The 27,500-nt window shown below is 36.4% G+C and overlaps 1 protein-coding gene, 1 long non-coding RNA gene and 1 pseudogene across 3 annotated transcripts; all 3 read left to right on the top strand.

The window, feature by feature from the left end:
* The first annotated feature begins 354 nt into the window (after positions 1-354).
* Positions 355-3,001, top strand: LOC140924869 (uncharacterized). 2 transcript variants are annotated; one of them, XR_012164353.1, is made up of 3 exons: positions 355-476; positions 1,411-1,544; positions 2,228-3,001. It is a non-coding gene; the product is annotated as an uncharacterized lncRNA (long non-coding RNA). The 2 variants fall into 2 exon arrangements; XR_012164354.1 differs by lacking the exon at positions 355-476 and adding an exon at positions 1,221-1,266.
* Positions 3,002-4,520: 1,519 nt separating this feature from the next.
* Positions 4,521-5,849, top strand: LOC140924952 (uncharacterized). Its single transcript, XM_073374925.1, has one exon. The coding sequence runs from the start codon at positions 4,521-4,523 to the stop codon at positions 5,847-5,849; it is 1,329 nt and encodes a 442-aa protein (XP_073231026.1).
* Positions 5,850-6,034: 185 nt separating this feature from the next.
* LOC140924950 (integrase/recombinase xerD homolog) lies at positions 6,035-7,883 on the top strand (annotated as a pseudogene).
* The last annotated feature ends 19,617 nt before the right edge of the window (positions 7,884-27,500 follow it).

The raw sequence follows: 27,500 nt of genomic DNA, 5'->3' as shown, positions 1-27,500 counted from the left end.
AGACATTTCATTTGCTGAGTTTGGAAAAGTATTAAAACCGCTAAGTTATTCGGCACAATTCCGAGCGGATCATCAGGTGATCTTAGGTGAGTAGGGCTGGATTTTATTAAATCTTTACAACCCCCGTTCCGCTAAGGTCCCCTGCCCCCATACCGATGGGCGATCAAGACCGCTATGGCTACCCGTATTCCTACAGTAAATCAGCTAAATAGCTAGCTACCATTATTACAAAAAATTTTGGTTCAAACAAGAAACCCCCTTTTAAAAACACATTACATCAGGGTGATCAACAAAGAAGAACTACTCTGCTTGGTATACGAGGAAACCACAAACCAATAACGTGCCTAACATATTGTCACGTGTCAACTCTTGTTGTGCTTACCGCCGCATTTTCGCGCGCTGTTTACTCAACATTTTAAACGAGAAAGCAAGGAGAACGAAAGGCAAAAGGACTGCTATAAAAGGCTAATGTTTTGGTGAGTTATTTAATAATCTTTAAATTTCTTTCCCAAACAAGTAAGTCTATTTCGCTTTAACAGCAGGTGTAAAAGAAAACCTCGAATTAAAAATGTTACCCTAACTGAATTTAACAGTGGCAACATTTTATTTATTACACGTGTTCTTGAGCTGTAGTTTAAGCTTTGGCATTTAAAAAGAAGTGAAACAGTGTTAATACGTTTCCATGGCTTTTGAATATGTATGGCCTTTTGTGCGTTTAATCTGTTTTCTATTTTTCAGAGAGAAGAAATATAAAATGGCGTATACCAGGACGCGTATACTGTATAATAAAAAGTTTACTACAGACAAACGTGATTTACAGAGTGAGTGTTTAAAAACCCATAATATTCGTGTTACATTTAACCATCTACGTTCTAATTAAATTAGTTTGATTGAAATCAATGCTATAATCTTGACGCTTTAGTCAACGAGTGTGTGGAAACTTCACCTGTGGCGACTAACGGCGAAAACGGCAAAAATTGCATGATGTTGCCAGTGTAACTGTAAACAAGAGAGGTGCGAAGATTCGCGAAAACTGCTCCAGCAGTTCGCTTCGCTCGATTCAGTCTGGATTACAGATATTACAGATTTTATGTTTGACTCATTTAGTCTCAAATATGATCTGATTCGTTCACCGTATTAAAAATCCTTAGCCCAAAATTCGGAGAAGGGGCCCCTTCTCCGAGTTTTCATGAGGGGAGGGGGGAGGGGGGGGGGGGGTCCGTTCACAGGCTAGACAATGAAATCCACCCTTAGAGAGTACGCAAGGTAGAAAAAGATATTGATTAGTATTGATTTGCATTTTAGGTTCAGACAGACGCTTCAACTTTGCGATACAAAGTAGACTAGCTAAGCAAAGGGATCTCAAAGAATATAAACAGTAACCTTATGATGCAATTTATTTAATTTCAGTTGACTATGACGACATTAAAAAACACCAGGATCCGATTCTGCCGTCGTCCAGTGCAAATTCATTCATGTGCTTGAATCTCTGTGGCTAATCTTCATCTAAAGTAGCCCTTTACATCCTCATAGGAGCGAATCAGGTAGGAGTACGTTACCCTATGAGCAAACCATAAACGGCCTACAAATAAAGATAAGCCTACAAACTGATATATCAATCTACAAATAATAAAAAAAAAAACAAGAAATCGGGCATGAAAATTGGCCACGAATTTGTACAAATGTGTATAACGTTTAATCCAAAAATTCTTGGAATCACGTAGTGCTGGTATAATGCCTTTGAAGGAATCAAACTTATAGCTCCACGAATTCCAAAATTTTCAATCATGCCCCCACAGTCTGTTGGAAAACTTACCAGACTCTCCCGAGATAGCCTGGATAGTAAGCTTTTCCGCGCGAGTTTGTCGAAAAAATTGGAAAAAGAGAAAAAAAGATAGTACCCACTTGATAGGCAGGCTAGGCCGGAGAGGAATAGGCTCTCTGTGTGTTGTTCATCTAAGCTTACCTTGATAGGTGCATTCCACTCGCGCATGTACTAGGAAGCCACGATGAATCACCGGTAAATTGAGAGTTATATTTCATTTAAATGGTGTGACACTTAAAGATTCCTTGGTCTGATACTTTCTGCCCCTTTGTAAGTTCTTTTTAGTTGCGCAACTACCTGGCATTGAAGTTCATTACAATATGATTTCCATCTTTCCAGCTTCTATATAAGTGACCCTTGCTTCATACAGTTATACCGTTCATTATGTTTTTTTTTTTTCAGAATGGTAGGAGTCCTTTAGGATTGTCGCGTGGACGAGCGCACAAGGCACTCATGACCCTCAAGAGAAGACGGTCTCCCTCCAGTTCCCTTCTCGGGTAGTTCGCTTTCTCCGGAGTCCAGCTAAGCGTCCGCGTACATTCTACGATCTCTTTCTTCTCTACTGCTAATCTAGGATGAAAAGAATAATGGCCACATTGCCATGCTACAGTAGCATCTATAATTCGCGCTTTGACAATGTTGTTTTGATTAGCATTTATGTGACACTCAAAATCAGAAGTTGCCGCCTGCGAACAAAGACAACACCCGAGACTAATGTAAGGTGTAATAACCTTGAAAAGGTAGGAATTCCGAAGCTTCGAAGTTTTTGCGATTTGAAGGGTGTGCGATCGACTTTTATCGGAGCATTACCTTGTAAACGTCTTGTGCATAATCCTTCATTTTGATGAAATTTTGAATTTTGAGAACCACAATATCTACTTTAAATATTACAGGTAAACGATATTAATCGCAGTTAGTATATTGTAATTGTAATTACGATATTTTATATGAACGTTTTTGATAGTCCTGTCAGAGATATGTCTTGTAAACTGAATAAAAAATAAGAATGTTTACATTCTTTGAGTGGCCGTTCTGTGGTCATTGTACAAACGAGGAACTCAAAATGGCTTCTTCTATTTGTAACTAAACTGTTTGTTCACTGTAAAAACGACCAAATGGCGCAAGGATATCTAAACCTTCTCAGCAAAAGCCTTTCTTCTCAGATTGTAATTCAACAGTATCTCCATCGAAAAAGTTACAAGGTAAGGATTTCTAAATCTAAATCCAATTAAAGAACAAAACACTTGTCTTCTGCGTAGCCGTTTTACCCTTGGAGAGGAGCGCTACGTCACGAGACCAGAACGGCTGGCTGCAAAGGTGACTAGGAAGACATGTGTCTGGGTGAAACACCGGGTAAAGATACAATGGCTGCTTTGTTGTTTCAGTCGACTGGACGTCAAAAAAAATGTGTGCATCATAGAATCGACCACATAAAAAAGATTTCCACATCTGAAAAAAGGCGCCCTTCTTTTGATAGTTCGCTGTATCTTTATTGTGGATCCAAGAAAGTCTTGGATTCTGGATCCACGCCGTGATTCTGGATTTCTTGAGCTGTATTCCAGATTCCAAAGCCAGGATTCCGGATTCCAGAAGCAAAGATTTCCTAGATTTCATACGCAAAAAATTCCCGAATCCGGATCCGGACAAAAAGTCGCAAAAACTACATTTGATGATATCAATACCACTTCCCATCTCTTCTTCTGTTCGTAGTTGCACCGTGACCTTATCGTAAAAGCGACAAAATACGATTATTTGCAAGGTAAAGATCTCTAAATTTGATCGTAAAAACGACATTTGACGATAGAAATACAACTTCAAAACTCTTCTTCCGCCCGTAGTTGCACCGTACCTTTGTCGTAAAATGACAAAACACGATTTCTTTACGATTTTTTTATGGTAAAAATCTCTGAATGTAATCGTGAAAACGACATTTCACGATAAAAATACGAGTTCAACACTCTTCTTCTGCTCGTAGTTGTACCGTACCTTTATCGTAAAAGCGACACAATACGACTTTTTGAAAACTTACTTTACGACATGAATACGATTAATTTAAGTTAATTCACGAGGTAAATACGATCACTTCACGACGCAAATAAGGTCCCAATACGATTTAAAATACGATCCTTTTACTATCAAAATACGATCTAGAGGTCAGTAGTGCCGGCGAAATGGCAAAGTAAGGCAAGTTTCGCCACTCACCCCTCGACCGAACCTGAATGGCCGCCAAAACTTTTAACACGATTCAGTAGCTGAAGGATTGAACTACAAAATGATATGCAGGTGAGTCTGTAAGTGTGAGCCACTTTTGAGATTTAATCCACTGAATTTGGCTAAAATCGTATGTTTCGCTAAGTGGGTCAAAGGGGCCAAGTGTGTTTCCTCAGATTTTCTAAACGAAAAGGTGTTGCTGATTCTGACCTGTATTATTTTAAAGATAAAGGCTCAATTAAAATAACTAGTAAATTGGAAGCTTTGGGTCGCACTCTTTTATCCGGAGAGATCGGTTGAATTTTGGCACAATTTGCATATTTCACAAGCATCTCAGGTCCTCATGTGGCGCCGAAAGAAAATTCGTTAAAACAAATTTACAGGAGCGAATTTCTCCAATCTACTTTCATATTTGTTACATACTTATTAAGAGAAGTCTACAGAAAAATTATGAGCGAAATCCATTTTGTGGGCAAAACTCGATATGAGAATCTTACAGAGACTGGCTCTTAAGTCCGGTTACCACCATGTCGATATTTGTCTCGACCACCAAAAGTACCTTGGTTTCGCGTGGCCTTTTTCTGGCGTTGTCAGATATTTTTCCTTTACAGTACTGCCTTTCGGGTTAAGTAGCGCTTGCTTTTGTTTTACCAAGTTAATGCGCCCGTTAGTTAGGCGTTGGCGTTCTATGGGACACAACAGTTTCATTTACTTGGACGATGGTTTCGGGAGTCGACGAGACAAATGTTCTGCCGTGGCAGCTAGCTTAATTCAACGTAAAGAGCTCTCTTCATCTGGTCTTCTTTGTAACGAGGAAAAGTCTCACTGGGATCCAGTTCAAATTGGCGACTGGCTAAGCTTCGTTATTGATACTATTTTAATGTGTTTCCGGATTCCCGAGAAGAAAGTTCTCAAGCTTAAAGGCTTGCTAGATTCTGCGATTCAGGATGGATTCTCTTCATTTCGCGAGTTAGCGAGAATAGCAGGCACTATCATTTCAGCTGCGTTAGCTGTTGGTCCAATTTCTCGTCTTTTGACCAGACAAATGTACTTCGCAATTGAAACCAGATCTGCTTGGGATTACATAATTCATTTTCCTCCGAGCCTTTTACAAGAACTGAAATTTTGGTATTGCAACATCGACTGCTTAAACGGCTATTCTATTAGGCCACCGTTAGCTACGCATACCGTTTTATTTTCCGATGCTAGTGACATAGCGTTCGGAGGATTTTCGGCTACTTTAGACGGCTCCGTCGTTAGCGGCATGTGGGAGAGCGAGGATATCGGCCAAAGCTCTACGTTTCGCGAGCTGAAAGCAATTTTTTACGTGTTGCTTTCTTACGTGGCTCAACTGAAACACAAGAGAGTTAAAATCTTCACTGATAATCAGGCCGCCGCCAGAATAGTTGCTATCGGAAGCTCCAAATCTCACCTCCAGGCCCTGGCTATGGATATTTTCAATCTTTGTCTTGCCAACAGCATCCGGTTCTCGAAGCCCAGTGGATCCCTAGGTCTCTTAATGAAAGAGCAGATCTTCTTAGCAGATTTATTGATAAAGACGACTGGTCCATCTATCCCTCGGTATTTCGACTTGTCGATGCTAAATGGGGCCCTCACAGAATTGATCGCTTTTCGTCCTATTACAATGCCCAGCTTCCGAGGTTCAACGCTAAATTTGCTTTCCCAGGTAGCAGCGGTGTGGACGCCTTGGCTCAGGATTGGCGACATGAGAATAACTGGGTTTGCCCTCCGGTGGGTGCCATTGTGCCTTCAGTTAGGGCTCTCTCGTCCTGCTCCGGTTACGGCACTTTGATCGTTCCACAATGGCCGTCGGCCTATTTTTGGCCTTTTTTGCACGACAACGCCTCCCAGTTCAAGTCTTTTGTTAAAGAAGTGTTTGAGCTTCCTTGTATTGAAGACCTCTTGCTGGAGGGTCCAGGACAGAAGCAGATTTACAAAGTGCGTCCGTCGGTGTTCAGCGGCTGCCCGAAATTTAAAATGTTAGCTTTGCGGATAGATTTTAGGTGAGCTTTCCCATTTTTGTCTCCCCTTACAGCTCATTATTGTCGGTGTTTTAGGTTTATCTTTTGTTAGCTTCGTTTTGGTATTATTTATTTATTTTCTTTTATTTTGTTTTTTTTGCCTGATTTGGCACCGTTATCGTGTCTGCTTTGGCAGTGTATTTTTGCCTGATTTGGCAGCTTTGTTTTGCCTGTTTTGGCAGCGTATTTTTGCCTGATTTGGCGGTGTATTTTTTGCCAGATTTGGCAGCGTCTTCTTGGCTCGGAGTTCGATGTCCGCTTCACCACGCAGTTTGCCTGTTTTGGCGCCGTCAGTTGGCCTTATTTTATGTTTTATTTTATTGGTCTACATTTGTTTTATTGAATGTTTGCTATTTTGTTGTATTTTTTACTGTTTTTTACAGCATTACTGGGCCCAACCAGTTCGGCTTCCGTTTGTCGTTGTTTCTCATTACATGTCGTTTTTACGCTGTAGTACTGTCCGTGCTGCATGATTATGATGCAGCATCATATTTTCTACTGTATTATAATTTTAAATGTTTTGCCTTTTCCTGCCTACTTTTATTTTATTTTTTAGATGTTTTCCAATCCGGGATTTGGAGTGAAGCGAATTCTTTGGCCGATCCATCCTTGCGCAAGCTTGTTCCAGACCTTCTCCATTTACAGTTTGAGTCCAAGGCTCCCTCTACCGTGCAGAAGTATAGATCTGGCTGGATCAGATGGCGTGAATGGGCAGATTCTAAGTTTGGCGTTCCAGTTATTCCAGCGAAGCCACTGCACATTGCTCTCTTTATCAGCGAACTTACTACTGTTTCTATTTCTAATAATACGGGGATATCTCCTATAGAGCCAGTTGTTTATGCTATTAAGTGGGGTCATAGTCTGGCCGGTATTGTAGAATGCCCTACTTGTCACCCCCTTGTTAAGTCGTCCTTGGAGGGTGCAAGAAGGAAGCTTGCTCGTCCTGTTCAACCCAAAGAGCCTTTATCCGTTGACACAGTTTTAAGGATCGCTGAATATTATATTTCTAGTAGTTCGCTTGCCGTTATTCGTTTTCTTTTCGTCCTCTTGGTTGGCTTTGCTGGGTTTTTTCGTATGGACGAAATTCGCAATTTGATAGTTTAAGATGTCTCTATTTTCAACGAGTACATGTCAGTTTTTATTTCTAAACGCAAAAATGATCAGTATAGAGAAAGGCATACGTCCTTTCTAGCTAGGTCTCATAAGGCTACTTGCCCAGTTTCTATCACCGAAAGGTTACTTAAGCTTTTCCCTTCAACTTGTGAGTCATCTTCACCCCTCGTTACTGTCGTTAAGCGAATCGTTAAAACTAAGTCTAGGGAGTGTTTTCATGCTTCTAGAGGAGTTTCATATTCAACGCTAAGAGGCGAATTTAAGAAATTTGTTAAACCATTTGTAGGTGACATTGCTCTTTACGGCACGCACAGTATAAAGTCTGGTGCCGCCTCAAATCCTGCTTGTCGGAGTGTTTCCGCTGATCTGCTAGATATGCATGCTGGCTGGAAATGTGCCACTTCAAAGAACAGATACATTAAGCACACCGTTAGTGATCGCTTAAAAGTTGCTCAAACTATTGCTATTTAGTTTTCGTTTGTTTATTACAATTATTTAGTTTATTAGTAGTCTTGGCGGGGGACTTAAGTCGTGCCTGGCCCGCCCCAGATTTCCTATCCCTTTTTCCCCACGGGGTTTTTTAGGTTAGGTTTTTTCTGGCCCCCCTGGCACGGCTTACTCTATTTGACGTTTTCATTTCTACTTTGTACTAGTTGTTTGCATTTTCTTTAATAAAGTGGCGTTATGGCGTTACCGTACAGGCTATAATCCAATATTCTCAGTGATTTGCTGCATTTGTGTTTATATTTATATAGGTTAGTGCAGAAGTCTCGCACCATTTAACCGGGAACCGGAGGCTGAGAGACTTGATCAAAACTGACTTTACCTTGAAAAAAATTAAAGGGCTATGTCTTGCGCCGTACGCTATCGTTTTACAAAGCTAAAAAATTCCAAAACTAATGCTCCATTATTATTCAGATTTAAGGCTTCATATAGGCATCGAAACTGTTTCCAGTTGTCTGTTGCAACAGACGACAGGGATATGTTAGATTGCTTGCAGTCCGCCTTTCCTCTCAAAATCCGTCTAGTTCTTATCTCAGCCAGCGCGATTGCAAACCACGACTTCATGTTACAATAAGGGATTAGAACCAGGCGAAAAAAGACTAGCAGTAACTTTGCAAAGACAAATAAGAGACTGCTCGCGGTCTATGGATAGGTACGGATTAAAACTTGAAAAAAAAATTAGGCTAACTTGCAAAAATAAGCAAAAAATTAGTATGGCTCCCCGATAAAATTTTTTTTGATGTTTTCCTCATGTCAACTGTGTGATGTTCTCCATCTTCAGGAGGAAGGCTCTTTCGCGGGTACCTGTCTCACCAGGGTCTCCAAATGAGATTTTTAAGAGTTGGGAAGAAGCGGTTCAGGAAGTTAACGCAAAAAACAACCGTGTGGCACCTTCTTAAGACGTCTTGGTTAGTTACGCGTTGATTTCTTTACCACAATTTAAGTATTTTAAATAAAAGTAGCTGTTTGCACATGAAAACTTTTCTTTGCGCCCCAAATGCTATTTAGAAAGCCGCAGGTCCTCTTGTGGAGGGGGGGGGGGGGGTGTACCCCCTGCACCCTCCCCCTAGATCCGCCCCTGTTACATAGATTTGTTTCTTTTTCATTGTTTCCTCTCAATAGCATATATTAATTTGCTTTTATCTCTTATTTGGTGAAAGGAAAACAACTACAGATTACAAATTACGAAAGGGAAGCCTTCGCGATCCATGTCAGAGAAACGGACAAGAAAAATCACGGGGCAAAACAATCTAATCAAGTCTATCGATTGAAACTATAGGCTTTAAAATAATGGAAATAGATAATGATAATAATAAAAACAATAATAATGATAAAATAATAATAATAATAATAATGATGGTAATAAAATCAAATATGTATAAGAACAAATACATTAATTAGAATAAAATTTATTAAACCATTTCTTGAGTATACTTCTTGAAAATGTATGTCATCAAGATGATTGCAGTTTGTGCGAACTCGTTCTACATGGGCTTAGATCCTTGAAAGAACAATTTCTGCCATCTGATTCACGCACACAAACACACACTAGGCACTAGCCCAGGGACTCGCTGCATGCTGAAAAATCCAAAACTCCGACGAAAAAATCAAACTACTTTTTGCTGATGTCACTTAGAATGAATTTTTTTTTGCTTTTGACAAACGAGAAATGAATATGCATCCACAGGCATCCTAACTCTCTATGTAAGCGTTTGTAAATACGTCTATTAATAGTGAGTAACATTTCATAGGTTTCATATGAGAGGATTGAGACGTAGGAACTTGAAAAAAAAATCGTCCGTTTTTTTTTTATAATGCTATATTTCGTTCTTTTGCTTTTTAAAATTATTTAGGTTGGTTTTGCGATCCTGTGTTATCCATCGATTGATTAAAAGAAGTAATGAAGGTTTTCGCAGTTTCCAACATGAATTTTACTGAAACACATGGGCTCTTCGTAGATCCTACCAAGCGTCTAGGCTTGGGATGCCTGTGCAGCAACAGGCCAGTTTTTGTGTTTGTCGATACCTGGGATAAGAAAAAATTAACTAAAAAACTTTAAAAATTTGGTAAATCGACTGTAAAGAAGGCTTTTACACCTTTGTAATACTGTTCACTTTTCTTGCAACTCCCCACCTCCTCACCTCACCCCTCCCCCCTGGCGGCTCCCCAAGTTTTGACCGAGTGGAGCTTGGGACCAGGGGAAACCAAGATGGCGCCTGATAATGGCGCCTTTTAGTTCAACTTCAAATCTAATCGGAATGCGCAAGGATTCTGCAAGAACGTGGCTTGGTCTTTCATTTCAGTGGTTTATTAACTTCTGGATCATTTAACTGTGATGAAAAGAAAGTACTTTATTTTGAACAAAAGAGCTCAAGTCTGTGTACAAACCCTGGTCAATGATGACAATTCAAAGCACTGATCTTGCACTGCATGGAGAATTTTGATCAAAGTACAGGTAAGATGTAACGCTTTAAGCTTACAAGTAAATTTTAGAGCTGGCGAAACCTCATAGTAGTAGCTTAGCTAACAATTTTAAATTATGTCCTGTCAGAACTGCTTGGGTTATTAAGGTGATTCCCTAGTAAAAGAACATAACATAGATTGTACATGAAACTTGGTACACTGATGTAACAAGTCAAGAAGATGATAAAAAGGTAATAAAAAGTGGGGGTTACCGTGCTCTTTTTGACGTCACAATGCTGACATATACGGCTATTTTGGACCCTTTGACAAAAACCGCGCGCAGCCCAAAACTAGACAAAAAGGAAAGATTTTTTCAATGATGCACGTGGTATCACACAGAATTTGACTTTAATGTATTGTTTTGTATTGTATTGTTTAAATGAAAATCAAAGTGAATAAGCACAAATTAAACATCCACTATTGAGGTTCTCCGTGAGGAAATCGAACTCAGCAACACGTATACTGCTTACCTTATGCACATTCCCACCACATTGAGTCTCACCTCGGCAAGAAAAAAACGCAAGCAAAATTGCAATAGCGTTTCTCTTCGGTCAACTTCATTTTAATAATGTTACTTCACATGCTCTTTTTTACGGAGGCCATCTTGTTATGCGCAGTAAGAGATGCGCAGTGCAAAACCAGGGAATCACCTTAAAGAGGGATCAGCTAGGGACAGGTGGGTAGTCAAAATGTTGTGTGTTGGTGTACTGTACTTTTTTTAAAGTCACGTGCCCATTTTCTTAGCTAGTGCTGGCAGAAATGGAAAGCTACAGAGCGATTCATTTTTTCTCCATTTTTTTGTGGTCTTCATCCTGTTCCCCCTAACAGTGACCAGAATATAAAATTTTTCCTCATGATAGCCTTCATAAAGAGTCAATTTCTAGAATGGTCCCTTCCACGTTTTTTTCAACTTTTACAGTCAAACCTCTGTTGAGCAGCCTTCTATTAAGCCGTCACTCTGTATTAAGCGGTCACCTATCAATTTTCCGAAATTTGCTTCCCGTATAATTTTTTTGTAAAAATTGACCTTTATTCAACGGCCACCTCTATGAGGCAGAGACGTTCACTGTTTGGATTTCCCAAATAGCTAATTTTATTGTAATTTACCTCTGTTACATAAAAATCACTAAATGGCATATTTTTAATCACAAAGAACTCTTGCTGGCACTGACCAAAGTCAATGACTTGCTTCACCAAATTAGACAACCATAACTGAATTTCTTTCTTCAGGTTCAATAAGATTTTAAAATTGCTGAGGATGCGCTGGATTGTAAAGACACGCTCCCTTATGAACAACTGTAAAAATTTGTTGTTTAGGCATGAACTCCTCAGAACATCCAATAATTTTAATGTATATCTGTCTCTGTTGTTGTAAATAGAATAATCAGTTTTTGCTTTCAAGGTCAATTTCTGCCACATTATGGGTTTAATTTTAGTGGTCACCTTGCTAATTCCTGAGGGTGACCGCTTAGGAGAGGTTTGACTGTAATATGGACCTGTTAGTGAGATCTGTTGACACATTTTACAAAATACAAATTACAGCAGAGAAGTCAACAAGTCTCTGCTTTAATTTGTATTTTGTTTCCATTTTTCCATTCATTGATATTCTCTTAATGCTCTCTTCTCCTTCTCCCCTCTTGCTCCCTTTCTTTGTTTGTTGCCATTACTATCACTACAGTGGAAACTCTATGGGGACAACCATGGGATGTGAAAAAAGTTTCCATTTCTGGAGCTGGCCATTTACAAGAACGGTTCTCAGTATGGGAGCTTGCCCGACTACCAATAAGCATAGAAAATTCAAAAAACCTTTTAGTTAGTGTTTGGCTTTACTGTTGCTCTGACAATGTTGTAATTCAGTCACAAACATAAAATTCAAGTGGTGTTTTGAAGTGTAACTGGTGTGTATACGAAGAAAAAAAAAACACCAAGGCTGACATAAATTCATTGTGACGAATAGTGTTATAAAGTTGCATAATAAGATTCTATTTGCTCAGGTGTCTGCTTACGGGAGCTTAAAACAAAGCCAAAATCTAACTCATAAACCCTGAAAGTGTCCACAGCTGCCTGGCACAGAGATTGTCCACTTATGGGAATGTAAAAATACAGAGTTTTTATGGGAGTTAAAACATGGTTTTTGTAAAGGTGGCCATAAGTAGAACTGTTCACTTAAGAGAGTGTCCACTTCCACTGTATTTCTATTATTCCAGTGAACTTATGTGCCCTGGCCCCCTTTCCCTATGCAACTCCCTTGTCTCCTTTCATCCTTCCCTATGTGTCTTTTGTTTCTGTTGTTCTTTTTGCCTGTGCTTTTATCTCTGTGCATGCCACTCACATTGTTCCCCTTCCATTATCTTGTAGCCATTATTTTCATTCAACAGCTTGTACCTAAAAACCCCTGCTTTCTCTAATAAACCCCATCAGATTTCCTGCCCCTGTTCCCATTAATATCGGCTATTTCAGTTAAGGTTGCTTCAGAGAAGAATGATGCATGATCCATGTTTCATAGCCCGCGGTGCATTATTGTAGCATTAGTCTAGTAAATTATGTGTGTGCAACGAGCCTAGAAGCCTAGAAAGATATAACTTAAAACTTAAAACTTAGCAAAAAGCCCGGGCTTTTTGGCAGCAAAAAAGGATTAAAGTCTAGCTTTAACTAGCTAAAATAATTTTTTTATTCTCGATATTTTTGACCAACTAGTTAGATTTTACTAAAACAATTATTCCTCGAGCCCGAATCAATAAATCAGTCGGCCTTCAGCCTCATGGGCTATTGACTCAGAGCCCATTCGGGCTTGAGGAATAATTGTTAATTAGCCAGGGGACTGGAACCAATCAAAAAGGGTGAAATAGTTTGAATGAGTAATATTATGTACATTATGCAAGAGAACAAAATAGAATAGTTAAGTTATTGGTTGTATTTTAACTTAAGATAGTTATAACTTGTTGCTAGTGTTGATTTGTGTTGTTTCGCAGGTCAGATGCATATGCTACAAACAGACTGGGTCAAGTCTTCACCATTTAGGATTTAAAGGTTATCTTGAGTACTGTAAGTGCTTTATAATTTACTTTGTAAACCAGCTTTTGAGTGAACCAGATAAACAAAATGTGCCTGTGTTGTTCAGAAGACAACTTATCTTATGCTTCTGTTCAGTTGCGCGACAGTTATAATATGAATAATAGCTAAGTTTTGCTTTTGTTGAAACAATTTTACATCATTTTCATGTGTTAAATTTTTGCACACAGTCGTTGCAGTGAAGTTTCATGTTATCATTGATCAGTCAATTTAATTTCTCTTTCAACAAAGCTAATAAATATACTAAAATACTTCACACCAATAAAAGGTTCTAAACTAAAGATAACAACACAACAGTAAGCCAAGAAATACAGTTTGTTTCTGGAAGAAAAACCTGCAACTCAGAAAGGTGGCCTCAACTCAGCATCTCAAAAAATGAAAACGTTTTGGTTGAAATGAGCATTTGATCAGACAACAACTTTGTTTAAACTCAACGGATGATCAACCAAATCTTGTTCAAAATTTTCAAAATTCAAAATTCAAAATTTGGAAGCTAAAAATGTCAAATTTTGTTGGCACCGTGGTTAGGAACTTTGTTCATTTCCTCATGAGTTTTCACTTGCATAATTGACATCACCGATAACTAATACACCGAATTGTGTTTTTTGTATCAAATTTTCCCTCTTTTTAACATGGAAGGAAAAGAGATGTAAAACTGACTGGCTCATACTGTTAACACCACTGATTTATTGACTGGCTGACTGACTGACTGATTGGCATGCTGATGGACTGACTGACATACTCACTGACTGTTTGACTGGCTGACTGACTGACTGACTTACTGACCAACTGACTGACTTACTGATTGACTAACTATCTGACCTACTGATTGACTGTTCAACTGGCTGACTCACTGACTGACTGACTGACTGACTGACTTGCTGACTGACATACTTACATGCTGAGTGACTGATTAACTGACATGCAGAATTACAGATGGTCTTTCTGAGATAGTCATGGGCAGATTAGTTGATTGTTGCTGAAATTGCAAGCTAACTTTCTGACTATTTGAGTCTTGTCAGTTCTAGGTCTTTTGCACTGTTTTCTGACTGACTGATGATGAAAGAGATGTGGTTGACTTTTTGATTACCTGTTCAGACTTACAATCATGACTGAATCAATACAGGGTAAGGGTGTGATTATGGACTAACTAATCGGTTGACTGGGTTAGTCACTGGCTAACTGACTGACTGACTGTCTGGAGAATTGGCCACCTGACTCTATTGATTGAGGGCTGACTGAAGGCGTACCGACCAATTCACTGCCTGGATGTTTTCACAGGCAGTATATTCTATTGGTCTATTTAAACTGAAACTAAGGATGCACTGGCTGACTGTACTGTCTGGGGTCTATTCAGCTGACCCACTGACTGAATGACTTGGTATTAACTGACTGACTGTCTTTAGACTTGATGACTTAACTCCTCAACTCACTGACTGTTTGAGTTTACTGTGTGGTGTCTGACAACCTAATGCACTGACTGAGTGATGTAGAGTGGACTTCCTGACTGTCCAAGGACTTACTGACCATAACAGGTGACTGAATGATGTGGAACTGCCTTGTGGACTGTTTTAGGGCTTACTTAAGCTCATTCATTGTCCCACTGACTCTACTTTTTGGTTGCTGACTGGCTGACTGTCTAACTCTTTGACTCGATGAATGACTTACTAGGCTGACAGGGTGACTGAATGATGTAGAACTGATTTGTAGACTGTTTGAGGGCTTACTTAAGCTCACTCATTGTCTTACTGAAGGACTGACAGGCTGACTCTACTGTCGGACTCATGGGCTGACCCTACTCTCTGGGTTTAAACTAATCTGGGGTGATCACCCAAATCATGTTCTAAATTTTTCAAAATTCGAAATTCGGAAGCAAAATTATTTCAGATTTTGTTTGAACTGTAGTTATTGATGGTCTACCGGATTACCAAATGGAGAGAATCAGCTGATATAGAGGAAATAGAATATTCTTCTCTGACTTAGGAGAGGAAAGTTAAACTCAGTGCTTTTAGTCCATGACAAACAAATGTGTTTTATAGTGAAGGATACAGAAGTTTCAGTTTTAACTTGAAGAAATGTTCCCTTTGCATATTGTTGATATGAATTTTATATCAGTTTAGTTTTAACATTATGAGCTGACGTCAACTATGTATGATAGTTTCAGGCATTCCATTTTTCCTTTTTTGTTAATTGCCTTAACATGATGAATTTGTAAATGTACGAAGATATTAGTATTGTACATATTAAAAATTTGACCATGGATTGCAATTGGAAAATAAGGGCATTCGGGATGTCGCTACTTTCTGGGGCTCAACCAGGGTTGTCAAAAGTAGCCAGCTGCCGGCGAAAATTTCCACGTACTAACTTGGTTAGTATCGGCTGGCTACTCTGCTTAGCATTTCTTTATGGATGGTGTTTTTTAAATAAAATATCCCTGGACTGGCGGCTTACTTTGACAACTCAGCCGTCTACTTCAAAACTTTCTGACAACCCTGCTCACCATTTTCAGGATTTATTAAAAGTCAGAAACTTTTGACGTTACTTTCAGGGGGTCGTAACTTTCAGGGGTCATAACTTTCGGGGGTTCCCTACTATGGAAACTTTATGGTAATGAAATTAGGATGACTGATGTTTTATTTTTGCATTTTATTGGTGCCTTCATAGTCGTATTTCCATAGTATTGTTACTGTACCTAACAATATTATTACATGTTCTTTAGTATTTATTTACTGAAAATGTCCAGTGGAAGACGCAGGGTAATGGCATTTCTGAGACTCTAAATTTAAAAATTTTTCTGCCCCTTCTGACCCCCTGTTTGTACACCTGCAAAATCTCACACATGTTCCAGGAGATCAAATTTGACCTGAATCAGTAATCATGTACATTAAGTAAGGATAAAAAAATAGAACCGCTCTATTTTATTGTATTTTAAATTAAGATAGTTATAACTTGTTGCTTACATTGATTTGTGTTTTTTTGCAGGTCAGATGGATATGCCACAAACAGACTGGAACAAGTCTTCAACATTTAGGATTTTAGAGGTTATCTTGAGTACCATGTAAGTGCTGTATATCATACTTTGTAATCCAGCTCTTGAGTGAACCAGATAAACAGAACGTGGCTGGCTTGTTCAGAAGACAACTTATAATCTAACGCTTCTGTTCAGTTGGATCACAGTGTTATAGATTTGAGCTAAGTTCTGCTACAGTTTAAGCAGTTTTACATCATTTCCATGTGTCAAATTTTTGCATAGTCATTGCAAAAATTTAAAATCATTAATCGTCAATCACCCTATTAAATGGCAAACTTTCAAACAAAGTCCAGAATCACACTATCAACAACATTAATTTAATGAAAGTCTGGCAGAACAAAGGAAAGTACAAGGCTAATTCACCCAACAAAAAGTTAAACTTTTGCAAGTTACTACAGTACACTGATGTGCATTGAAGTTTCTTATAATCATTCAGTCAAATTAATTTCTTTTTCAACAAAGCTTAAATATGCTAAAATATTTTACACCAATGAAAGGTTTCAAATTAAAGATAACAACACAACAGCAAGCCAAGAATTAAAGTTTGTTTATAAAAGGAAAACCTGCAACTCAAACAGGTGACCTAAACTCAGCATCTCAGAAATTAAAAACATTGGTTGAAATAAGCATTTCATCAAAGTTTAGACAGGCTTGTTTTGTCTCTAAAACATTATTTAGAAGTAAAGCCAGGTGTTTCCTCTAGAAAAACAGAGATGCATGAAAGTTCAAATTTTTGACCAAAATCATGGGTTAACCCCTTTTGCAAAAATGCAAATTTTTCGACTTTTTGAAAATGACCTTTTTATAGTTTAGAAAGGCTGGTTTTCTCTCTAAAACATTATTTAGAAGTATTCCCAGGTGTTTTCTCTATAAAAACAAACATGCATGAAAGTTCAAATTTTTGACCAAAATCACTGGTTAACCCCTTTGCAAAAATGCAAATTTTTCGACTTTTTGAAAATGACCTTTTTATAGTTTAGAAAGGTTGGTTTTGTCTCTAAAACATTATTTAGAAGTATTCCAAGGTGTTTTCTCTATAAAAACAGACATGCATGAAAGTTCAAATTTTTGACCAAAATCATGGGTTAACCCCTTTGCAAAAATGCAAATTTTTTGACTTTTTTAAAATGGCCTTTTTATAATTTAAAAAGCCTGGTTTTCTCTTTAAAACATTATTAAAAAGTATAGCCAGGTTTCTTTTGAAGAGAAACAGAGATGCATGAAAGTTCAAATTTTTGACCAAAATCATGGGTTAACCCCTTTGCAAAAATGCAAATTTTTTGACTTTTTTAAAATGACCTTTTTATAGTTTAAAAAGGCTGGTTTTCTCTCTAAAACATTATTTAGAAGTATTCCCAGGTGTTTTCTCTATAAAAAGAAACATGCATGAAAGTTCAAATTTTTGACCAAAATCAAAAATGCACATTTTTCAACATTTTGAAAATGACCTTTTTATAGTTTAAAAAGGTTGGTTTTCTCTCTAAAACATTATTAAAAAGTATAGCCAGGTGTTTTTTGAAGAGAAACAGAGATGCATGAAAGGTCAAATTTTTGACCAAAATCATGGGTTAACCCCTTTGCAAAAATGCAAATATTTAGACTTTTTGAAAATGACCTTTTTATAGTTTAGAAAGGCTGGTTTTCTCTCTAAAACATTATTTAGAAGTATTCCAAGGTGTTTTCTCTAGAAAAACAGACATGCATAAAAGTTAAGATTTTTGACCAAAATCGTGGGTTAACCTCCTTTGGAAAAATGCAAATTTTTGGAGTTTTGAAAATGACCTTTTTATAGTCTAGAAAGCATGGTTTTCTCTCTAAAACATTATTAAAAAGTATAGCCAGGTGTTTTTTTGAAGAGAAACAGAGATGCATGAAAGGTCAAATTTTTAAGCAAAATCATGGGTGAACCGCTTTGCAAAAATGCAAATATTTCAGCTTTTTGAAAATGACCTTTTTATAGTTTAGAAAAGTTGGTTTTCTCTCTAAAACATTATTTAGAAGTATAACCAGGTGTTTTCTCTAGAAAAACAGACATGCATAAAACTTAAGATTTTTGACCTAAATCATGGGTTAACCCCTTTGCAAAAATGCAAATTTTTTGACTTTTTGAAAATGACCTTTTTATAGTTTAGAAAGGTTGGTTTTGTCTCTAAAACATTATTTAGAAGTATTCCAAGGTGTTTTCTCTATAAAAACAGACATGCATGAAAGTTCAAATTTTTGACCAAAATCATGGGTTAACCCCTTTGCAAAAATGCAAATTTTTGGACTTTTTTAAAATGGCCTTTTTATAGTTTAGAAAGGCTGGTTTTCTCTTTAAAACATTATTAAAAAGCATAGCCAGGTTTTTTTTGGAGAGAAACAGAGATGCATGAAAGTTCAAATTTTTGACCAAAATCACTGGTTAACCCCTTTTGCAAAAAAAGCAAATTTTTTGACTTTTTGAAAATGACCTTTTTATAGTTTAGAAAGGCTGGTTTTCTCTCTAAAACATTATTTAGAAGTATTCCCAGGTGTTTTCTCTATAAAAAGAAACATGCGTGAAAGTTCAAATTTTTGACCGAAATCATGGGTTAACCCCTTTGCAAAAATGCAAATTTTTCAACATTTTGAAAATGACCTTTTTATAGTTTAGAAAGGTTGGTTTTGTCTCTAAAACATTATTTAGAAGTATTCCAAGGTGTTTTCTCTATAAAAACAGACATGCATGAAAGTTCAAATTTTTGACCAAAATCATGGGTTAACCCCTTTGCAAAAATGCAAATTTTTTGACTTTTTTAAAATGACCTTTTTATAGTTTAAAAAGCCTGGTTTTCTCTTTAAAACATTATCAAAAAGTATAGCCAGGTTTTTTTTGAAGAGAAACAGAGATGCATGAAAGTTCAAATTTTTGACCAAAATCATGGGTTAACCCCTTTGCAAAAATGCAAATTTTTTGACTTTTTTAAAATGACCATTTTATAGTTTAAAAAGGCTGGTTTTCTCTCTAAAACATTATTTAGAAGTATTCCCAGGTGTTTTCTCTATAAAAAGAAACATGCATGAAAGTTCAAATTTTTGACCAAAATCATGGCTTAACCCCTTTGCAAAAATGCAAATTTTTCGACTTTTGAAAATGACCTTTTTATAGTTTAGACAATCTTGTTTTGTCTCTAAAACATTGTTAAAAAGCATAGCCAGGTGTTTTTTGAAGAGAAACAGAGATGCATGAAAGTTCAAATTTTTGACCAAAATCACTGGTTAACCCCTTTTGCAAAAATGCAAATTTTTTGACTTTTTGAACATGACCTTTTTATAGTTTAGAAAGGCTGGTTTTCTCTCTAAAACATTATTTAGAAGTATTCCCAGGTGTTTTCTCTTTAAAAAGAAACATGGATGAAAGTTCAAATTTTTGACCAAAATCATGGGTTAACCCCTTTGCAAAAATGCAAATTTTTCGACTTTTGAAAATGACCTTTTTATAGTCTAGAAAGCATGGTTTTCTCTCTAAAACATTATTAAAAAGTATAGCCAGGTGTTTTATGAAGAGAAACAGAGATGCATGAAAGGTCAAATTTTTGACCAAAATCATGGGTTAACCCCTTTGCAAAAATGCAAATATTTCGACTTTTTGAAAATGACCTTTTTATAGTTTAGAAAGGTTGATTTTCTCTCTAAAACATTATTTAGAAATATAACCAGGTGTTTTCTCTAGAAAAACAGACATGCATAAAAGTTAAGATTTTTGACCTAAATCATGGGTTAACCCCTTTGCAAAAATGCAAATATTTCGACTTTTTGAAAATGATCTTTTTATAGTTTAGACAGGCTTGATTTGTCTCTAAAACATTATTTAGAAGTGTAGCCAGGTGTTTCCTCTAGAAAAACAGAGATGCATGAAAGTTCAAATTTTTGACCAAAATCATGGGTTCACCCCTTTTGCAAAAATGGAAATTTTTTGATTTTTTGAAAATGACCTTTTTATAGTTTAGAAAGGCTGGTTTTCTCTCTAAAACATTATTTAGAAGTATTCCCAGGTGTTTTCTTTATAAAAAGAAACATGCATGAAAGTTCAAATTTTTGACCAAAATCATGGGTTAACCCCTTTGCAAAAATGCAAATTTTTCAACTTTTTGAAAATGACCTTTTTATAGTTTAGAAAGGTTGGTTTTGTCTCTAAAACATTATTTAGAAGTATTCCCAGGTGTTTTCTCTATAAAAACAGACATGCATGAAAGTTCAAATTTTTGACCAAAATCATGGGTTAACCCCTTTGCAAAAATGCAAATATTTCGACTTTTTGAAAATGACCTTATTATAGTCTAGAAAGCATGGTTTTCTCTCTAAAACATTATTTAGAAGTATTCCCAGGTGTTTTCTCTATAAAAACAAACATGCATGAAAGTTCAAATTTTTGACCAAAATCATGGGTTAACCCCTTTGCAAAAATGCAAATGTTTCGACTTTTTTAGAATGAACTTTTTATAGTTTAGAAAGGTTGGTTTTGTCTCTAAAACATTATTTAGAAGTATTCCAAGGTGTTTTCTCTATAAAAACAGACATGCATGAAAGTTCAAATTTCTGACTAAAATCATGGGTTAACCCCTTTGCAAAAGTGCAAATTTTTTGACTTTTTTAGAATGACCTTTTTATAGTTTGAAAAGGCTGGTTTTCTCTTTAAAACATTATTAAAAAGTATAGCCAGGTGTTTTTTGAAGAGAAACAGAGATGCATGAAAGTTCAAATTTTTGACCAAAATCATGGGTTAATCCCTTTGGAAAAATGCAAATTTCTTCGACCTTTTGAAAATGACCTTTTTATAGTTTAGAAAGGCTGGTTTTCTCTCTAAAACATTATTTAGAAGTATTCCCAGGTGTTTTCTTTATAAAAAGAAACATGCATGAAAGTTCAAATTTTTGACCAAAATCATGGGTTAACCCCTTTGCAAAAATGCAAATTTTTCAACTTTTTGAAAATGACCTTTTTATAGTTTAGAAAGGTTGGTTTTGTCTCTAAAACATTATTTAGAAGTATTCCCAGGTGTTTTCTCTATAAAAACAGACATGCATGAAAGTTCAAATTTTTGACCAAAATCATGGGTTAACCCCTTTGCAAAAATGCAAATATTTTGACTTTTTGAAAATGACCTTATTATAGTTTAGAAAGGCTGGTTTTCTCTCTAAAACATTATTTAGAAGTATAAGTAGGTGTTTTCTCTAGAAAAACAGACATACGTAAAAGTTAAGATTTTTGACCAAAATCATGGGTTAACGCCCTTTGGAAAAATGCAAATTTTGGAGTTTTGAAAATGACCTTTTTATAGTGTAGAAAGCATGGTTTTCTCTCTAAAACATTATTAAAAAGTATAGCTAGGTGTTTTTTTGAAGAGAAGCAGAGATGCATGAAAGGTCAAATTTTTGAGCAAAATCATGGGTGAGCCGCTTTGCAAAAATGGAAATATTTCGACTTTTGGAAAATGACCTTTTTATAGTTTAGAAAGACTGGTTTTCTCTTTAAAACATTATTTAGAAGTATAAGTAGGTGTTTTCTCTAGAAAAACAGACATGCATAAAAGTTAAGATTTTTGACCAAAATCATGGGTTAACCCCCTTTGCAAAAATGCAAATTTTTTGACTTTTTAAAAACGACCTTTTTATAGTTTAGACAGGCTTGTTTTGTCTCTAAAACATTATTTATAAGTGTAGCCAGGTGTTTCCTCTAGAAAAACAGAGATGCATGAAAGTTCAAATTTTTGACCAAAATCATGGGTTAACCCCTTTTGCAAAAATGCAAATATTTCGACTTTTTGAAAATGACCTTTTTATAGTTTAGAAAGGCTGGTTTTCTCTCTAAAACATTATTTAGAAGTATAACCAGGTGTTTTCTCTAGAAAAACAGACATGCATAAAAGTTACGATTTTTGACCAAAATCATGGGTTAACCCCCTTTGCAAAAATGCAATTCGGGAGCTACGTATTTCAAATTTTGTTAGAACTTCGGTTAGGAACTCTGTTCATTCTCTCATGACTTTTCACATGGATAATTGACAGCACTAATAACTTAATGCACAGCATCATGTTTTTTGTATCAAATTTTTCCTCTTTCCAACATGGAAGGAAATGAGATGTAAAACTAACTGTAGGTTTGATCAGATTTGGATTTGATTTTTTAGTGTCCAGGATGATCAACATGTTATTTAACATTTTCATCACTGTGGAAGTAAACGAAGTTCACAGTATCAAGGCAAAAGGTCTTGGATAACGCTTTGTTGTGTAATTTCAGACCGACTTTACTAAATAATTTATTATACCGCAAAATGCGCCACAATTTGTGCGTTACGATTTTTTTTATTTTCAATTTGCTGCTTAATCGTAGTCTTGTTTGAAGTTGTTCTTGAGATTGTCGCGCAAGGCGTTTGTCTCTGCGTGATGAGCCCAAGAGCAACTTTAGACAGACAAGATATTTTTCTGTCGATCTCGCTTCTAAAAAGCACTTATTTGTGGCGTACTTGCCTTTAATTGCAAGTTGTTTGATTAAAATGAGTCTGAAGTTTACCACAAAGCTTTACCAAGAGTTTTTCAAAAGCAGAACTTAGCTCGCTCTTGATTTAAACCAGGTAGTACTTAAATGGGCAAAATAAGAGTGTTGGTGCGAGCTTCAGAAAGACCTTTCAAACTTGTTGCTTATAAGCAAAGTTATAAGAATTTGCGAGCGCGAACGGTCTCTTTATTTACTTTCCAAGTCCCATTACACGCGCGAGTATTTTCAGTTTCGCTGCTTTGGAAGGTTATGTTTCTCCAAAGTTCGCATCGACATTTGTACTTTGTTGAAGTACTTGTGGTTTTGTCATACGTAAAGGATCGGACACAATAAAATATTGTGCGCAGTATAATTACGTCGTTTTTCGGCGCTGGGATTGTTGCGTGCGATGTGTGAAGAAAAACAATTATTTCTTAAATTCAACTTATCTTTTACAACATTTTATGCAACAATCGCTTAGATGGAAAACGGTGTAAGTTAAAGACAAGTACATACTAGCGACATAAACACAAACAAAACCGGTAGACAACAACTGAGTGCGGTAAGATCATGAACAACATAAGCAGAAGCAGAAACATAGGAAGAAGGAACACCCTCATTCTATTCTTGTTCTTTTCACTAATTCATGCAAATTAAGGACAAACACAAGAAAAATAAAGCGAACTCGTTTGTTTTTCCTGTACTTGTTCTTTCAATGCGTTAATTACTGGTGAGAATAGAAAGAATGAGTGCGTACTTTCTACTGTGTTTGAGTTTATTCTTGGGCTGTAACGTCCGCACTTAATAAAACTTGTGCTTGTGTTTATGTCGCTGGTGTAAACAAGTCTTTACTGCGCGCAATGTTTTACTGTGTTCGAGCCTTTAGGGTTTCTTTTTCTGGTTCACTCAAGTAGTTGGATTACAAAGTAAACAGCACGGGCACTCTAGATAACAGTACTTTAATGAAGCAATAAAACTTGTCTCTGTTGTCCATTTATTTACAATAAAAAAGAATATATATAAAAAAAAGTAATCTAGCCTCCCTCGCCCCTGCCGGGCCGCTTCCACTCTGCTCCGAGTCGGTGTTCATTCTTCTGTCCTCATTGAATATTCCAACTTCAAAATCCTGGTCTGTTTTATCTGATCCCTTCATCCAAGCTGGGGGTAGTTTGACACTTAGAAAATTCAGCCGTTTGTTCCCAAGTGGGGTGGGCAGCGTGAAGGAAAGTGAGAGTTTGCTCCTCGTGTCCTCAGGGCCTCATTCAACTTTGTCACAATACCACACCAATTAATTTGGAATTAAAATTTTGTTGCCAATAAAATTTGTGCTGAAAAATTAAATTTTGATTGAAGTTGCGTGTCTACAAATTCAATATATCGTAAATATCCAAGAGCCGTAGATGAGAAAAAAAAGGGCCCTACCAGAGTGAAACTCAGTACTAAGTGCGCTTCCGTCGGCAAACGAAGGCAAGAATTAAACACTGGATCCCGCTTAGTCTGACCGGACCTTCATCCCTCAAACTTCACCAAAGAGCACAAGTCAATAATAATCTCTCCTCTGAGAGCTTCTGATACTGGATTTCTTTTGCCCTATTTAATGTTTAATTAGTGTTTATACCTTAATCAAAAGAAATTTGGTTGTGTCTTTATTTTTATGTTATTAGTGTCATTCTAAAATTTCGAAATTTCTGAAGGCAATTAATTAAAACATTTTGAAGCAAAATTTACGCGTTACTGGTTCAGTGCCACATAAATAGTGCTCCAAATGTTTTGATTAATTTAAAATTAACCTGCTCTTATGTTTAAAGGCTGCCGTTATTTATAATCCGCGTTATTTTGGTTTTCGAAAAGGGTTTATTTTTTCTAAGGAAAATTACCGAGAGAATTGTAAACCTCGTCTTAATTTAATCCCGAATTTAATGTAGCTTGCTGTGATGTTTTCCTGCATAATAATTTAATTCCCCAAAGATTCAGTGCCGCAAAAATTGGGCTTCTAGAAGTTTTGTTTAATTTAAAGTAAAACTCCCTAACGATATAAAACAGCAGTCAGTTATCGAAAAAAAAAGGTTTAATTTTAATTAATTTTTTTTACGGAAAATTAGCTTGAGAGAATTGCAAACCTAATTTAACGTTAATGTCTCCTGGAAAAGATTGGCTTCGATGTTGAGTCTTTATTTATGCAGCTTGCCGTGATGTTTTCCTGCATAATAATTAATTAACCCAATCCAAAGTTCCCTGAGATTTTTAGCTTTAGTCACGATGGTCACGCCAGCCGACTTCAACAGCCTTGCATGACGACCGTGACAACAGCTCTTTAAAAAGCGTGGAAACACCGAAGCAGCTGCATAAAATCAAATGGCCGTGACTGAAATGGACACTTCAAATCGGAATTCCGATATAGGACTGGCGGTGGCCAAATATACTTTAAAGACTAAAACAACAATAATATGAAATTAAGTCCTATACCGGAAACCCAATTCTGAAAATATCAATTGAAGTCACCACCAAGAAAATTTCCAAAATTAAGAGTTAAGACTATCAATGTCTAAGATGCTGTGTTTATAAAACGATCCGAAACTTAAATATTTAGGCCAAATTGCCTGATTTATCACACAATCCATAGAAATCTACTCTATGTGCCTCCTAACAAGAAGAAAATAGAGCAGACTACCACAGCTGTCTGATTAATCACGCTTTTTGAAAAGTCGTTACTGTTTTTCCCTAATGGTTTAACACCTAAGAATTTCGATTTTTAACAAAGAAAATTTTTTTAGACGAACATCCACACCCACGCTTTTTTTACTTGTTGTTTTTAGTTGCCAAAAAACAACAGGCAAAAAAGTAGATGTCGACGCAGCCTAACTTAAGTTTTGATTCTTTTGAAAAAGTTAGAGAAAAGAAGTCAGACCTATATATGAGCGATGTTTTGTTTAAATGGTTTAGTGATTCAAAAACCTACAAGGGAACATTGCATTTTTGGAAAAAGAAAAAAAATTAAGAACAAAAGAGGTTTTTACGCAACATATAATTTTTGCGATGTTTTGGAAAGCTACCTATATATGTTACGCGAGATTTAGGTTTAGAAGAGAAATCCATAACCAGTTACCCTCATTGGAGAGATTCATAGAGACTATCAGCTCAATTTGATGAAATTTGTGAAAATTCAGGTAAGTCAAACCAGTGCAATTCGGTGCCCAATTCTTGCCAACGAATCCTCCTTCCACACACCTTTCCTTAATCCGGGGAGCACAATGCTAGCACCCCTGTAAATCACATCCAAGACAGATGAACATTCCCAGACATGTTGTTTGCAGACAAGCTCCTTCCTAGGTCGAAATGTGTTTTTATTTGGAAAAAAAGTGTGGTATCATAACAAAATGAATGAAACCCTAAAAACATGAGAAGCAAACTCTCACCTTCCTTCACGTTGTCCTCCCCACTTGGGAACGAACGGCCAAATCTTCCAAGTGCCAAACTGCCCCCAGCAAGAATTACAGAATCAGATAAAGTTTCTCAGGATTTCTCCGTTGGAATATCTCAGAGGACATCAGAAACACACCTTCTCAGAGACAGAGCTTCCACAGCCCAGCAGGGGCGAGGTTGGCTAGATTAAACATGACCTTGATGGGCTCCTAATCTTGTGAGTGTGCCACCTGAGATCTGAAATTAAATAAGAAGCTAACATTTTAAATAGAAAATGCAAGCCCATTAGCACTTGAAAAAAAAAACCGCCCTATATTACTTGGTGTTACAGTAAAATTCTGCAAAAACGAAAGAACTAGTAATAATTAACCCTAACTTGTTACTACTTTACCACACATTGCTATCTGCAAACAATAACATGCTAGCCTGTTAAAAAGCAAAAATCTAGAAAAAAAAAACATCTGGCTATGAATTAATAAAGTACTTGAGGATATTTTAGCAGGAATTTTGTAACACCAAGAAATTAAGACGTACATATTATAATAACTTATAATGATAAAATGATAATTTGAACATAATTAAATGGAATAATTATGATGGTTACCAGTAGCCTACAGACTAAACCAACAAACCTTGAATACGCTACTAGGTTGCGTGGAAGCTATTCAAAATGTTTCTTGTGTTCTCCAAAGGTAATTTTGTGTTAGTTGTGAAATCAGCAAAATTTTTGTTTCTCTTATTTTGCGTTAAAAAAAAAGACTAGTGATGACCTTCAACAGTATTAAATAAGTAGATAGATATAATATTTAATAAATATTAAATCTGACCTGAAAAACACTGAGTTGATTCCCAGTGCTTTGCATTACTGTAAGTTAACCTTACATGCAAAATAGTTTTTCTATTTTCTTTTTGGTTTGTTTTTGTTTGGTTGAAATTTGATGGTACACTCTTAGTCAGCATAAAAATGCCTTGTGGTATGCCAAAAAAATAGATTTGAGATAATGAACTAAAACCTTCATGAACTTTTCCGTCCCTGTATATGAGGTTGGTTGGAAAATGTATTCAATTCTTTTTTCAATGCCAATCAAGAGACACTTAACCCAATTTGGCTACAAATAATTTATGCTAGTTTAGATTGAATTTATACTAGCTGATTCCTGATTAAAAGTGTGCTAATGAGCTTGCTATTCGTTGTGAAAATAATATATGATAGCAATAGAAAGTTAATTTCTTACAAAAGCTTCACTTGACTACAATACTACCAGAATTCGAATTTTTATCGCTTAAGTTCCATAGTTATTTAAATGCAGTAATTCCG

Source organism: Porites lutea, chromosome 14 (genome assembly GCF_958299795.1).
Source record: "Porites lutea chromosome 14, jaPorLute2.1, whole genome shotgun sequence".
Lineage (NCBI taxonomy): Eukaryota > Metazoa > Cnidaria > Anthozoa > Scleractinia > Poritidae > Porites > Porites lutea.
This window is presented reverse-complemented; position numbering and strand designations above follow the sequence as displayed.